General features: G+C 48.3%; 2 protein-coding genes across 2 annotated transcripts in view; both read left to right on the top strand.

Moving 5' to 3' along the window:
• The window catches only part of colgalt1a (collagen beta(1-O)galactosyltransferase 1a), a 9223-nt gene extending 3459 nt beyond the window's left edge, over positions 1–5764 (top strand). The window contains exons 4-12 of the mRNA XM_084488278.1: positions 374–508; positions 1440–1644; positions 2147–2266; positions 2421–2497; positions 2663–2769; positions 2967–3099; positions 3628–3755; positions 4319–4525; positions 5365–5764. Coding sequence (XP_084344404.1) covers positions 374–508; positions 1440–1644; positions 2147–2266; positions 2421–2497; positions 2663–2769; positions 2967–3099; positions 3628–3755; positions 4319–4525; positions 5365–5632 — 1380 coding nt within the window. The 3' untranslated portion in view covers positions 5633–5764. The remainder of the gene's footprint in view (positions 1–373; positions 509–1439; positions 1645–2146; positions 2267–2420; positions 2498–2662; positions 2770–2966; positions 3100–3627; positions 3756–4318; positions 4526–5364) is intronic.
• Positions 5765–7891: 2127 nt separating this feature from the next.
• The window catches only part of gmip (GEM interacting protein), an 18085-nt gene continuing 10976 nt past the window's right edge, over positions 7892–15000 (top strand). Inside the window, exons 1-8 of the mRNA XM_084488920.1 lie at positions 7892–7902; positions 8038–8131; positions 9535–9625; positions 10233–10320; positions 10661–10724; positions 13373–13498; positions 14466–14530; positions 14700–14807. Coding sequence (XP_084345046.1) covers positions 8086–8131; positions 9535–9625; positions 10233–10320; positions 10661–10724; positions 13373–13498; positions 14466–14530; positions 14700–14807 — 588 coding nt within the window. The 5' untranslated portion in view covers positions 7892–7902; positions 8038–8085. The remainder of the gene's footprint in view (positions 7903–8037; positions 8132–9534; positions 9626–10232; positions 10321–10660; positions 10725–13372; positions 13499–14465; positions 14531–14699; positions 14808–15000) is intronic.

Below are 15000 nucleotides of genomic sequence, written 5' to 3'. Positions count from 1 at the left end.
TGCTCAGGTCCGGGGCTCTTTGCCACACGTGCAATTTTATCTCCATGAATGGAGCCCTGACCCACTTTTGTTTTCTCCTTTTGATTCAAGTTTCAAGCAGAGGCCAGTAGTTCAAGGACAGGCCAGTAGAACTCGCTGCAAAGCTCAACTCAAAATAAACCCTCAAACCATTCATGTATTCACATTTTTCTATAGCCTCAAGCATTAATGTTAATATCAGCAGAGAGCATATGTTCTTTCAATCATACCGCTCTCTTTAGAAATCCGAAGCCTTGCGGTTTTGTATTCGGTTGTTTCTTCTCAAATCAGCTTTTCTTTTGCAAAAGACTTTCTGCTTCCTCCAACTATTTTTCTCCAACTTTTTTTCTTCCAGGCCGTGGACTGTGACAACCTCCTGATCAATCCGGACGTCCTGTGGAAGCTCATCGAAGAGAACAAGACCATCGTCGCTCCGATGCTGGAATCGCGAGCCGCCTATTCCAACTTCTGGTGTGGTATGACCTCCCAGGTACTGTGTGCGTTTGTTCGTTTGTTGTTGTTGTGTTAGCTCATGTCCGTGGGGGTCCTTTTAATGAGAAACTGGGGGGCAGGATTGTATAGTGACCAGCGTCTTTGAATGCTAATCCGAAACGTACGGGGGTCCGATAGCCAATGTCTGCAGCCTGCCTGTAGGCATTCTCCATGCACTAGGCCTAAACCCTACCCTGGAAATACAGAGTTCTCGTGAGAGCACAATTTGAATTTTCTCAGCGAGTCACTCTGGGAACGAGCAATATGCTCACTCCCCGATTCCCCTGGCCCAGGACATTAACCAATCACATCGGTGTATCTGATATAGGCGGGGCCAAAAGCATTGCTGTTTTACCGTCCGGATACGGCAAGAGTCTAATCTATTGGTCTGGATACGTCACCCCTTGTATTCTGATTGGTCTTAGTGTTATCCAATTGCGTGCAGTGATATTTTCAAATGCGTGCTTGGTGCCGCCCCTCGAGTCGGGCCGTTTTCATGACTCGTTGCCGGACCCTACAGCTTTCTAGATGTGGCTCTGGATTTCTAGGCTACCTAAAGCCCCTCACTGCTGCTAAATAACACATGTCTGAATCCACTCTTCTTTGGATGAAAACATAGACTAAGTAGAAATGAGAATCCTACAGCTGCTGTGGTTTCTACTCCTATCAGAGTAGAAACAGGAGGCAGAGCGGGTTGGCTGGTAACCGCAAGGTTGCTAGTTCAATCCCGTGTGTCGAGGTGTCCCTGAGCGAGACGCCCTCACCCTGACTGCTCCTGACCCGCTGGCTGTCGCCTTGCGTGGCTGACACCGCCGTCGGTGTGCGAATGTGTGCGTGAACGGGTGAATGTCAGGGCGATATTATAAAGCGGTTTTTGGGTAAAAGCGCAATTTTAAAAGCAGTCCATTGACCCATTGACCATCTTGCAGGGTTACTACAAACGCACGCCGGCCTACATTCCCATACGGAAGCAGCAGCGGCGCGGCTGCTTCGCCGTGCCCATGGTCCACTCCACCTTCCTGATCGACCTGAGGAAGGAGGCGTCCAGGCAGCTGGCCTTCCACCCGCCGCACCCCGACTACAGCTGGGCCTTCGACGACATCATCGTGTTCGCCTTCTCCGCCCGCATGGCAGGTACGGAGGACGGGCCGTCACGCGTCGAGGGGTTGCACTGTGGTTAAGTCGTACCATGCTCGTTACATGTTAATGTCAGGCATGTTTTGTTGGATGTTATACCACGTTTATCACATGTTTCTGTTAGACTGTGTATATCTATGTTCGTGTTTATGTTTGGCCTCGGTCATCATGTGTTTTTTGTTGGATGTGAATCACATGTTTATGGTGGGCCTTGTTTACCACCAGTTTCTGTTTCGTGGTTATCACATGTTAATGTTAGACATTGTTTCGCACGTTACAACTTTTGTTTTCTCTGTTGGACCCATGTTCACGTTAGACCATGACACACTACACATGTACATTACCTGTTACGGGTACTTATGCCAAAATGAGAATATAGATATTAATGAATCGCAGCTACCCTACAAAAGGCCCCTTTTCATGCTGTTGGCCACGAGTGAACGTGTGACTAAAGAAGCGACAAACAAATGTTTTGCTTGTTCCTGTTCTGTTTTTGCAGATGTGCAAATGTTCGTGTGTAACCAGGAGACCTACGGCTACTTCCCGGTGCCGTTACGGGCTCACAACTCCCTGAAGGACGAGGCCGATAGCTTCTTGCATGCCTTGCTGGAGGTTAATGGTGAGTTGGCACGCATCTGACCCCGCCGTGGCTCCCAATAGGAGCCGTCTTGTTCTCAACGCTGTCGTGTGACTTCCGTCGCCCAGCATGCATTTCTGTTCCTCTGCCGCGTTGACCCTTTTCTGCGTTCATCTTCCCCTCTCTCACTGCATAGTGCGACACCCCCCAGTGATGCCCTCGAAATACATTCCTCCCCCCACTAAACAGCCAGACAAACTGGGCTTTGACGAGGTGAGTAAAGAGGGGGCTTTGTGAAGATGAACGCTGCGCAAATGCCCCGGGAAGAGTTTTTTTTTCACTTTTGTTTGCAGAATGTCACCACCTACTGGCGAGTGTCGGGGGTGACACGTGCTAGCGCGATTGTTGTGCTGTGTGTGTGTGTGTGTGTGTGCGCAGGTGTTCATGATTAACTTGAAGAAGAGGACGGACCGCCGGGATCGCATGCTGAGGACGCTGTACGAGCAGGAGATCGCATCAAAGGTTATCACAGCTGTGGATGGAAAGTAAGTTTGTTTTTCCAAGTTTCCTCCGACTTGAGTTTCTTCTGTACTTATTAAGTCGCTTTGGATAAAAGCGTCCGCTAAAGGCCCTTAATTTAAATGTAAATGTTGTTTTTTACTGACTTTTCCTCTTTCTTTTTTTTTACAACGCCTTTATTTATATCCTCCTTGATGTGTGTCCTCCCTCCTGTCTGCCGCAGAGCCATGAACATCAGTGAGATCAACGCGATGGGCATCCACATGCTGCCCGGGTACAGTGACCCGTACCACGGCCGGCCACTGACCAAGGGAGAGCTGGGCTGCTTCCTCTCCCACTACAAGATCTGGAAGGAGGTGCAGCACAAAAAATACAACCCGCAGTAACCCCTCACAAAGAATCCTAATCATTCTCAATACGCACGGAATGAAACGAAGGCTTCTGTGCACTCTGTCAAGTTGTGTGAAGCACAAATCTTTTTGTGGTTTTTGTTTAAAGGGGGCATATTACATCACCAGTGTGTGAGTGTGAATAGCTGTTACAAGCCGTTTTTGATGCCTCTAAACGGCTGCCTCCTTTAGTGCCTCTTCTGACATCACAAGTGGGCGTGTCCATCTAGATGCGTTGCTGTGATAGATCAGTCCACCAGCCTGCCCAGTGGACCCTAGCACACGTTGCCCATCCGTCCGTCACACATCTAGGTGGACACGCCCACCTGTGATGTCAGAAGAGGCAGGTTTTCAAAACGGCTCGTAACGGCTAATCACACTCACACCTGGTGGTATAATATGTCCCCTTTAATTCAGATTGTATGCGTTCACTGTCCACAGCCTCAGTGGCTCGTGGCTCTTGCTAGCGTCATGTGTCGCGTCTGGCCCCCCTAGATCGTGGAGCGCGGCCTGCTGACGTCACTGGTGATCGAGGACGACCTCCGCTTCGAGATCTTCTTCAAGCGGCGCCTGAAGAACTTGATGTTCGAGGTGGACAGCGAGGGACTGCGCTGGGACCTCATGTCAGTGTTCAGCCAAACGTCCCCGGGGGGATTATTATGTTCAGAAAACGTTGCCTAACATTATTCAGACATGCTCACTAGTAAGCAATGACGAAACAGGTGACTTATTATACCACTGGGTAGGACTCATCTAACCAGCACACAGAATCATCTAACGTCATCGTAGAATCATCTTTCCAGCACACATCTAGGCGGACACGCACACTTGATGATGTAAGACGAGGCAGACTTTCCAAACGGCTTGTTAAGGGCTCATAGGTGCATTGCAACACGGTGATGGTAACTCACCTGTGGCCGAGAGCAGAGAATCGGGCCAGAGCCCGTCTCTGCGGTCTGCGTTAAGGGGACATAACTCTCGGTGCCTGAAGGGCCACAGCAGCATGTGAGCTCGTTCAAACGTCAATTTGTTGTTTTTTTACGAGTCACAGGGGGGAAAACTCCAAACTCCACTCCCACTGTGGAATTTTCCATTCCTCCGCCCGTCACCCTTTTCACGTTGTTTCCCCTTCCTCCACCACCACCACCACCACCACCCCCCTGTTCCGTTCTCTGTTTCACAACAGTTACATCGGCCGGAAGCGCATGCAGGTGGACCGCCCGGAGAAGTCGGTGCCTAATATACATAACCTGGTGGAGGCGGACTACTCCTACTGGACGCTGGGCTACATGATCTCCCTGGAGGGAGCCATGAAGCTGCTGAAAGCCGAGCCGCTGAAGAGGATGCTGCCCGTGGACGAGTTCCTGCCCATCATGTTCAACAAACACCCTGTGTAATCTATGCCATTTTGTCACTGTTATTACCCTGGGAATCCAGAGTTTGAATTTGAATTTGCTCAGCGAGTCACTCTGGGAACGAGTAATACATACGCACTCCCCGATTCCCCTGGCCCAGAACATTAACCAATCACGTCAGTGTATCTGATATAGGCGGGGCCAAAAGCGTTGCTGTTTCACCGACCGGATACGGCCAGAGTCTAATCTATTGGTTAGCTCCGCTGGTCTGGATATGTCACCCCTTGTATTCTTCTGATTGGTCGTAGTGTTATCCAATTGCGTGCAGGGATATTTTTAATTGCATGCTTGGTGCTGCCCCTCGAGTCGGGCCGTTTTCATTACTCGTTGCCAGACCCTACAGCTTTCTAGATGTGGCCCGTCATTTAGAGAAAATAGGTGTGAGATCCTGTTTTTGCCGGTCTCTGCCAAAACGTTTGTGAATGTTCTACTCTGCTCCGAATTTGAGTCGCACTCTTTCCGTGACGTCAAGGTACCTTTTTTCCGAGGCATTTCGACATCACATTGTGTGTGGATGTGTGGAGATCTGTCTGGCCCCTGGTTGGTTTTGATGTCCAGGAGACTAATACTGTAATGCCACAGTGTGTGGCGCAAGTTGTATACATCGATCTGGGCTACCTGCATCACTCACGTCTCTCTCTCTTTCTCTTTCTCTCTCTCACTGTCACTCTCACTCTCACTTTCTTTCTTTCTTTCTTTCTTTTTCTCTTTCTTTTTCTCTCTTTTTCTATTTCTCTCTTTTTATTTCTCCCTCTCTCTCCCTCCCTCCCTCCCTCTCTCTCCCTCTCCCTGCCTCTCTCTCTCCCCCCCACGCCAGCTCGGAGTACATGGAGGAGTTTGAGAGCCGCGACCTGCGGGCGTTCTCCGCCGAGCCCCTGCTGGTCTTCCCCACCCACTACACGGGCGACCCGGGCTACATCAGCGACACGGAGACGTCCACCGTGTGGGACAACGAGAAGGTGCGCACCGACTGGGACCGCGCCCGCTCCGGCAAGACCAAGGAGCAGGCGGCCATCAGCACAGAGGCCCAGAACTCGGACGTCCTGCAGTCCCCGCTGGACAGTACCGCCCGGGAGGAGCTATGAGGAGGAGGAGGCGTCCTTCTGATTGTTAGTTTTTATGGTGCTCCATTTTTTTTATCCAGTTTTTTCTTTTCGTTTTTACGCCGCCCCCCCCCCCCCAGCACATGGATTGCGGTATTCGTGTTCCTCGAGTAAGAGGGTGGGGGGGGGGGGGGGGGGGGGGGTGCCTTAATTTAATTTCAATACGCGACTAGAAGTTAGAGCAAAAAGCAGAAAGGGATCAGCGTTTGTCTGTATTTCTTCTTTTATTTGGTCCACTTTGAGACGTCACTTCATAAAGGCACTAGACTTGCCGTTTGTAGCGGCGTTTGCAGTGCCCGTCATGTCTGTCATACAGAGTAGAGCCTGAACATTAGCCGCTGTTACACTTATAATGAATCGTATCGGATGAATCGATCTGCACGCCTCATGCATATTTCCTTCAAAATCCAGATGTTGAATTTGTGAATTCGTCGTTCATTTCGTTCAGCCGAATCAAAATGGAAGAGTGCAGTAGAGAAGTGTTTTTGTTTATATCAGTGTGTTAATCTAGATGTATCACGAGGGCTTTGTCCAAAGAGATTGAGTGAGAAAATGTTGCATGTTTCAGTTCATTCGTTTTTGTTTTTTTTACTATCCTGTAAACCTTTTTTTTTTATTATTATTATTATTATTATTATTTGGGTGTTTTCCAGAACAAAATTTTCAAACATTCGATTGCTTTTAAGAACCGCTTTAGCAATGCAGCGCGAGACAAGCATTTTCACAGCGCAGTCTAAAATCGACAAATAGCGACTGAGCTGTTCCCCAGCATCACAGTGCCTTGCATGATTGCGCAGTGCTGTCCCCCTGCTTGCTGTTTGGGTGTTCCGACGGACGGCCGGCCGGCTGCAGCCCGTGGCCGCGGTGGTTCCAGCCCAGACCGAATCCCTGTGTATGCACCGCACTGTGGTCTGGGAGGAGTGGGATCCAAGGCGGTGTTTAAGTCCCCACTAAAGAGGCCTTCTCGGCCACATGTTAGCCATCCTGGCCTCTCTGCCCCCGAGTCGCTTTCTCTCTGCACGGTCGGTCGAAAGTGGGTTTGGGAACGAGAAGGAAGGGAAACGTCGCGGTATACAGGTCACGATAGCGTTGTCAAAAGTGAAGTGATTGTTGTTGTTTTTTTTGTTTTTTTTTACGTTATGCCTTTTCTCAAGTTATGGATCATGTCATCTACTTGGACGGAAATACACAATCGTTCTTTGTTGGAGGAGGCTACTGATGCATTTACTGAGTGTTTGACAATGGGAATCCTATGCAATAGAAGACTGCGATTGTGCCTTTTTAAAAGAATAAAATATTTTGTTTTAAGAAGTGTGAATGTGTCCCTCACTAGTCCATGTTGCACTATTTGTTTACCTCCACGTCTATTTTGTATCTATTTTTCAGTATTGCGTCTCTGCTAGAACCCACTGTGTTGCATGTGGTGTCAAGATCAACCACGCTTTTCAGAACGATTTTCATTAATGAGTTGCGTAACGGACAGTGGTACGGCAGTCAGACAGTGGTACTCTGTTGCACGGCAACATGCAATTGTGCCCGCAGTAGGCACTTCACCCAACCTGTAGGTCACCAACACCATGGCATACACAACGCCAAGTATTTAAAGTCATTCTTCCGATCCATTTCGTGTCACCTTTGCATCGAGAGCCCTACTGTGTTTAAACTTAGTTCATGTCCCACTACTCGTAATACGTAAACGTGACCAAATTGTGTTTGCGCCGTCTTCTGCAGCATCAACCAGGTAGATTGCGCAGATCTTTCCGTAGGCATGGAGGCCGCGAGCAAACCTTGCGTAAGGTGAGCACGGTCATTAAATACGGGATCCCTTTCGGTTCGTTCTCTGCCTACTGTCATCCGGGAAACCTCTTCGACTGTGCACCTGCATGACCTTTGCGCCGACAATTCAAACACTTCAAAGAATCCAGATACAGGATTGAGCTATGATCCATCATCGTACAGAACTTGTAATCGGTTCTTTAATACACGTTTATTAGCCAGCCCCCGCCCCGTAGAGGATGGCAGAAGGAAGCCTCAGTGGTTTGCGTCATCATCTTCTCACCATGGTGGGGGGGGGGGGTGGGGGGGTAGGTGGGGCCTGCACCCAGAGCAGATACACTTCCTCTATCTGCTGTTGGTGAAAACATATTGGCCAACCCTCAGTCCCTTAGAGGAAGTTACTATCGAGAACAGAGCAAAAAATAGAGATTAGCAAGCAGGCAAGGGGTTGCACACAACGCCAGAGCCTCCGACCGGTGTGTACGACTGCTCTTGTCTCCCGATACGTGTGTGTGTTTGGTACACTTGACCCCTCTTTATCCCCCCCCTCCCCCCCCCCCGGGCCCCCCTGACTAAACCTGACCCCCCCCCCCCCCCCCTCCTCCTGCCAGGACAGGTTATGTGTGTCGGGTGGTGGTGAGATTCTTGATGGTGTAGACATGGAAGAACCAATCGTGGAAGAGGAAGGATCGACCAAAAAGTCAGGTGAGCCACCTGACAGGGACGTCGGCTGAAAGGATTTGTTATTGTTAGAGATTTTAGTTTAGAGATTCTTTGAGATTGTAAGTGTGTGTGTGTGTGTGTGTGTGTGCGTGCCTTTGTGTGTGTGTGCGTGTTCGAGAGAGTTGTTGTTCATGTGTGAGGGAAAGTGTGTTTGTGTGCAGTTGTGTGTGTGTGTGTGTGTGTGTGTGAGGGGGAGTGTGTTTGCGTGCGGTTGTGTGTGTGTGTGTGTGTGTGCGCGTGTGTGTGTGTATACCGTTACATTCTGTTAGTCATGCACAGGTTGCACTCCCCGGCCTCCCCTTCTCTTTAAAACATTTTTTTTGTTGCTGTTCAACTTCTGTATTACCATCCAACAAAACGACTTTCTACTATCTACTTTCATATAGGGTAAATAGTCTGAAGAAGAAAGAACGCTCTTAACCCTCCTTAAAGTGTTGTGATTTGCCTGAACTTTAGGGAAAATATATTGTAAGAATCATATTTCCTACATCAGAATGTTGATATATTGATAGATTTCTGTCGGCCACTTTCAGCTGGTAGCTGTACAGGAAACATAGTATCCGTCTTTCAAAATCACCTCACACTACTGTCTGAAACAAACTGCTGCTGCTGCTGCTGCTGCATTACAGAACATGATATAAATGACAAGCAGGATGTGGTTGACCCAAATGGAGACAGCTTCAGAGAGAGAGAGAGAGCGAGAGAGAGAGAGAGAGAGAGAGAGAGAGAGAGAGAGAGAGAGAGAGAGATATTCAGCAATGGAGCAAATGGGGACAGCTTCAGAGAGAGAGAGAGAGAGAGAGAGAGAGAGATATTCAGCATTCTCAGAGTCTTGTGTTAGCCTGCTGTCTAACTTTGAACCGCTAATTTCAGTTAATTTGTGTATCAAGCTTAAAAAAGACAGAAATACACACAAGGAGTGCTTAGGTATAATTTAGATTGAAATAAATACCAGATACATTTTATGTGAGTTGTTGCATCATGCTGCAAGTCATTGACGCATGTGTTGCTTTTGCAATTTTAGTATTTTTACATACGGTTATAAATCAAATGAACTCACACCCTTTCTGTGACACAAACTTTCGTAATATATATATATGTATTTATTACTGCTATTATTACTTTTTATGGTTTCTTTTACAAGCCATTTTGACTTGATGTTGTAGGCCTACATATTAAACTTAATTTTAGTGTCACGCAAAGAATTTAAAGACTATGTTCTGGCCATAAAGTTGAGACCAGTTGAGACCATCTGTGTCGACGAGGAGTAGTACTGTATTTTGCTTTGAGGTGGGGGAAAGGCATTGCTAAGGCAATCTCGTTATGCTAACAATTATTGCTAATGCTAATTGCATGTTAATAAAAGTGTCAAATTTTCATTTCAGATACACTAAAGGTACCTTTTAAGTCCCCTACCAAGCGCTACAGCGAGATCCTCCGGGAGTTTGATAACCTCGACCTAAGCCTTCCTATTTCGTAAGTAGCCTCCTCGAGTTTCTCGCATTAAAAATGGTGAAACGTGTTAGACGTTCCTTTATATCCTTTATTCTTCTTTTTTGTTGTTGTTAGATGTTACACCAACTTTACTCAGGAGCGCTTTCAGCAACACGAGATCCCTTTTTGTTTGGATGTTGTCAGTTTAAATGAATCAGTAACAGTTTTACCATTAGGAAACTGGATTCTCTCTGATTCAGGAACCACAACAAATACAGTCAGTGAGACTTCCTCAAATTCAAACTTCCAGCTCATATTGTTGATGACGGTAACATTTGCAGTATATGGAGCTAATTACTGTATTGTTATATTCACTGGTTGAATTAATATTTATTCAATATCATATTTACTGTTCACAAAATATATTGTGTGTAGGCCTATATGAAACTATAATCTGTCCACTGACCAGCATCGTAACTGTTGTGAATGTAAAAGTTTGGAAATCTTATCCAATCTTATATGTCATAGAGGGAAATTCACCATGTGGAAAGCAGAGACTTCACCTCAGTGCTGTTACGACATCCTTTGGTGTCATTAGGTCATTAGGACCTGGACTTCTCCGTCATTAACGTTTGCCTTGTTTCATTAGTTCCGAGGAGCTGGGGCCTGACTCCCAAACCGTCCCAGAATCCATCTCTACAAAAAGAACCGAATCCATGGAGCAGGACAGCGTGTCTGTAAGATGACTCAGTTACCAGGATTACTTGTATTTTCCCACGGGGGGCATTAGGGGTGGGGCATTAGTTAACCAGAATAAAACAATGATCGATGGGCGTGATGTGTTCCTGAGAAAAAAGAATCAAACCCCTTTTTGTTCAGATGTTTTATTCAGATATATTTGTTAATGGAGTAAATTGCTGCAGTATAAAACGTTCGTAGTGCAGGTTTAATGTCAATGTTATGAATTTACTGCAAGACAGACTTTCTTTGTGGGTGTGATTTGTACAGATTTCGATTTTCTGGCGGCTGGTTGGTTTGATGGCTGCATTCTCTGATGCTTGTTCTGTATTTCCACAGCCTTGTGAAGAAACATGTCCCATTGAGATCTGCTCTGATCCCACAGAAATCGAGAACCATTCAGGTATAGTAGCAGTGTGTAGAGTGTGTGTGTGTGTGTGTGTGTGTGTGTGTGTGTGTGTGTGTGTGTGTGTGTGTGTGTGTGTGTGTGTGTGTGTGTGTCTGTGTACGTGTGTGTGTGTGTGTGTGTGTGTGTGTGTGTGTGTGTGTGTGTGTGCATACGTGCATACATGTGCTTATATTTACCTGCACATGGGCATAAAGTCTACACAAATTAAAGCTATGTCGGACTCGTTATGTACGCACCGGAAGGGACAATAAAGCTCCACTAATGGAGTTTGAACCGTGCAAATGAACATCCATTAGCGGCCCAGTTAGCCCGGGCGTGTGCTGCTTATGGTTTAGCTCGTATCACCGCAGACAGCAGCGCTGTCATTGATGAAATGAGGGGAGAGAGAGAGACACACGTGTGTGCCTCTCTCTCCCCTCATGTAGTGTGTCTGTCGTCCCCAAGGGCTGGGTTGTATTCACGTCGTTAGTGGCGTGGACTAATTGCTCTGTTCTAACAAGATTAGCGCGGGAGAGGATAAAAAAGACTGGGATTAGAACACGACAGCTGCTGCTCCCTCCGGGTTTTTTTTTCCTCCGTCTTTTCTCTCTGGTCAAAAGACCGGGTGGTTTGCGTGCGTGCGTGTGTGTGTGTGTGTGTGTGTGTGTGTGTGTGTGTGTGTGTGCGCGCGCGCATGCGTGTGTGTGTGTGTGTGTGTGTGTCTGAAGGTGCTAGAGGAGGAATCAGAGAGGGGAGATGAAAGAGTGACTCCAGTGTGTTTGGCTGTCTACTTTAAGGTGATGTCAACCAGTGGGGAATTCCGTGTACAATATGTTTGATATTATCCGACCAAAAAGCTTGACTTTGCCTTTTGATTCTTCCTGGAAGTCGGCCGGCAGTTCCGATGCCGTGACCCTTAATAGTCTTTAGTTTGCTGAGGAGGAACAAGATTAAGAGAAACAGATTATTGTCAAGTAATGTTTATGTCACACGGAAATGCACAATGTTGTCACGATGCTATTACCAGGCAGCGGAACATATACACTCACCACAACCCACCGACAGAGCTCTCTGGTGGGAGACCCGCTCTGTTGGCACTCTGTTATGTGCCATGATTCAAAGGGGGTGGGAGGGGCCATAGGGTCAATCCGCTGCTATTGGCTGCCAGACAAGGAGATCTCTCACCAATGTCTCACACACACACACGCGTGGTTCATCTGTTTCTCTGACTCCTAACATCAACTGACAGCTTTCACAGCCTGCGACACCCATGCACACGCAAGCACACGCACACACACACACACACGCGCACACACACGCACACACACACACACACACACACACACACACACACTCGATCTGCACTCTGAGGGATGGATGGAAAACAAGCTCTCTCGCCCCTTAGTTTGATTGACGCCTCACCCACAACAGCGCTATTACCGGCCTATAAGCAGCCATTTTGTCACACACCACAGGAGGTAAAGCCTAGACAGCCCACAAATCTGGACCTGCACTGGGCTAATCCCGGATCCCCAGACCCAGGAGGCTTCTTTGGGACGGGGCAGACAGCTCTGGGAGCCTGACTGCTGGGAACGACGGCCCTGAAATGAGGCGGACGCGGAGATGCACCGAGACCTGACAGCCAACCTTCCGCGCAATCTGGACATTAATGGATTCATTCTGGAATTGGTTATTTTGTTTGTGGTTGCTTTTCTATCCACATTTGAACTTTGAACTGAGTCGTATGCTGTGTCAAGAGATAGGGACCTAAGAAAGAATGTGGACCAGTCGCGACCTCTTCGGTATAGCAACGTGAAGACGTTGGCTTGATCGCCTGGGATGGTGAGGCTGGTGAAGCTCATTCGCATTACGTGAACATTCTTCAAAAGAACGGAGATACACCGAAAGGTTCGCTTCAATGGCCGACAGCAACAAACAAACGTTCCCTGTTTTGATCCTGTCTGCACACCTGGACGCATGAGAGAGGAAGCGATCGGGAACGGAAGGAACGAGGAAGAGACAGAGAGGGTGCCCCCCATCCCCCCCCCCCACACACACACACACACACACACACAGCGCACCCACCCACTCTGGGCCTCCTACGAGCCTGTGAGGACGAAGCAGGGTGGTTGGTGGTGGTGGTGCGCTGGAACCCCGCCATGAGCAGCACTAGGGACAGGCCTGGTGGAACGGTGTGCCTCTGACCACCGTTCCACTGCTCCCAGCGCCGGCTTCCACTCTCTGTCCCCCAGTGGCGCTCGCTGACGGACAGCTGCTAGAAGAAGAAGCAGAAGCAGGGAGGGAACCCCCCCCACCCACACACACACACACACACAGAGGGTGGAACTTTGAGCCAGCTATGACTTACCACATGCAGGCATTACTTCCCATACTGGGTTTGTGTTTCAACCTTTTTCCCTCAAACCCGAACGATCAGATCCGTTCTTAATCGACTCGAATCGGTGCGCTACGTCACTTGTGGATACGGCCCACTCGGTGGTGTAGCTAGTCCTGCAGATGCGGAGGGGATCCAGCCGCTCTATATTTCTTTAACTAGAGGGGAAGGGGGTGGGGGGGCGGGGGGGGGCGGGGACGGACGGACGGACGGGGGGGGGGGGGGGGGGGGGTGAGCCCTGCAGTGATGGAGATGTCGTCCCTCTCAGCCCAGGATGCGGACCTGGCCCTGTGCCGCAGCGAGGGCGGCGTGGAGATGGCCCTGCAGTACGCCAAGATGTGGTGCCGCTATGCCAAGGATCTCCTGGGCTGGATGGAGAAGAGGATCGGCCTGGGTGAGTGCTGCTGAGGCTGCTGCTGCTGCTGCTCCGCCGCCATGGCAACGCTGTAGTGTCGCCCCCCCACAGTGTCGCGGTACACACCCTCGTCGGGATTGTGTTTGGTATTGAGCTGATGGCCCGTGGAATAGTGATGGTGTTGTCAGCAATTGACTTTTAATTTGGAAATGTTATCTTTTTGAAGATAAATCCCCCAGAATATAATTGTTATCTATCGCTTAATTGTTAGACTGGACTAAACGCATGTGCATGGTTGATACGCTTTCCCTTGTGAAGTGACCCAATTACTTGTTCTTATCGAATGCTACATAACGTATATTTTACTACGAAAGAAAAAATGAATACATAAATGGGCTAATAAAGTTCTCAACTCTCTAATAGTCCAACGGGCCACCAAGTGTCGTTCAAGACAGTGATGTACAGAAGGACACTTTGCAACAAAACACTTTTTTAACAACAGTCATGGCAAGCCCCAAGTCAATCCCCATGCGGCGATGCGTGGACCCACAGCCTCGAGGTGAAGGATTAGAGGCTAGATTACCAGCCACCAGGCTGGCTGGTACATGAGCACCATGTGCCACCGTGCACACAGGTGACAAGATTATCACCTCACTCCTGGATAAAGAGAGAGAGAGAGAGAGAGGGGGGGGGGGAGAGAGAGAGAGAGAGAGAGAGAGAGAGAGAGAAGGAGAGAGAGAGGTTGTCCGTAATGTAAATAAGACAGCCTTTTCTCCAGTGTATAGATTGTAGGGCGCATGACACAATATAGACGGTATTGAGTTTTTGAAACCCAGATGACTGTGCTGTCTACAGTGGGACTGCAGGCTCTGTAGTAGATTGAATGGCTCCAGGAATCGTCTTGCCATTCCCAACTACAACTATGATATGACATTGACCTCATGGTCCAGACTCATTTAAGTCCATTGATTGCTTGGTCAACCGAATCAACTGCTTTGTTTCACAGAGCAAGAATTTGCCAAAAACGTAATAAAGACGGCAGAGGGAGCCCGCGCCTGCGTGACTCAGCAGGTACGGCTTTGATTGACTTTAATTGTTCTACAACAAATTATCATTATATTTGCTCTTGAGGAAAAATGTTGAACATACCAATATACCAATATAGTCAATGCAACCAATCGTATTGGATGCTGTACATACAGTCAGTATGAATGCGTGGTGTGTGTGTGTGTGTGTGCAGGAGATGATGCCCATGCAGTACATCTACACCATGGCCCTGGAGCAGGACATCAAGAACAGCCTGGCCTCCAGACAGACCTCAGAACTCATACTCCAGCGCTGTTACCAAGTACTTAACACCCACACAAACACACAAATACACACACACGCACGCACACACACACACACACACACACACACACAGTACCTTGAAAAGGTTTTCTTTGAATGGGAAAATGTATGTTCGATCCAATATCCAATATCTCTCTCTGTCTCTCTCGTTCGTCCTCCCTCCCTCCCTCTCTCTCTCTCTCTCTCTCTCT

The sequence above is a fragment of the Micromesistius poutassou genome (assembly GCF_964030765.1).
Source record: "Micromesistius poutassou genome assembly, chromosome: 1".
Taxonomy (NCBI): domain Eukaryota; kingdom Metazoa; phylum Chordata; class Actinopteri; order Gadiformes; family Gadidae; genus Micromesistius; species Micromesistius poutassou.
Note: the sequence above shows the minus strand (reverse complement) of the source record. Positions and strands in the feature narration are given on the sequence as shown.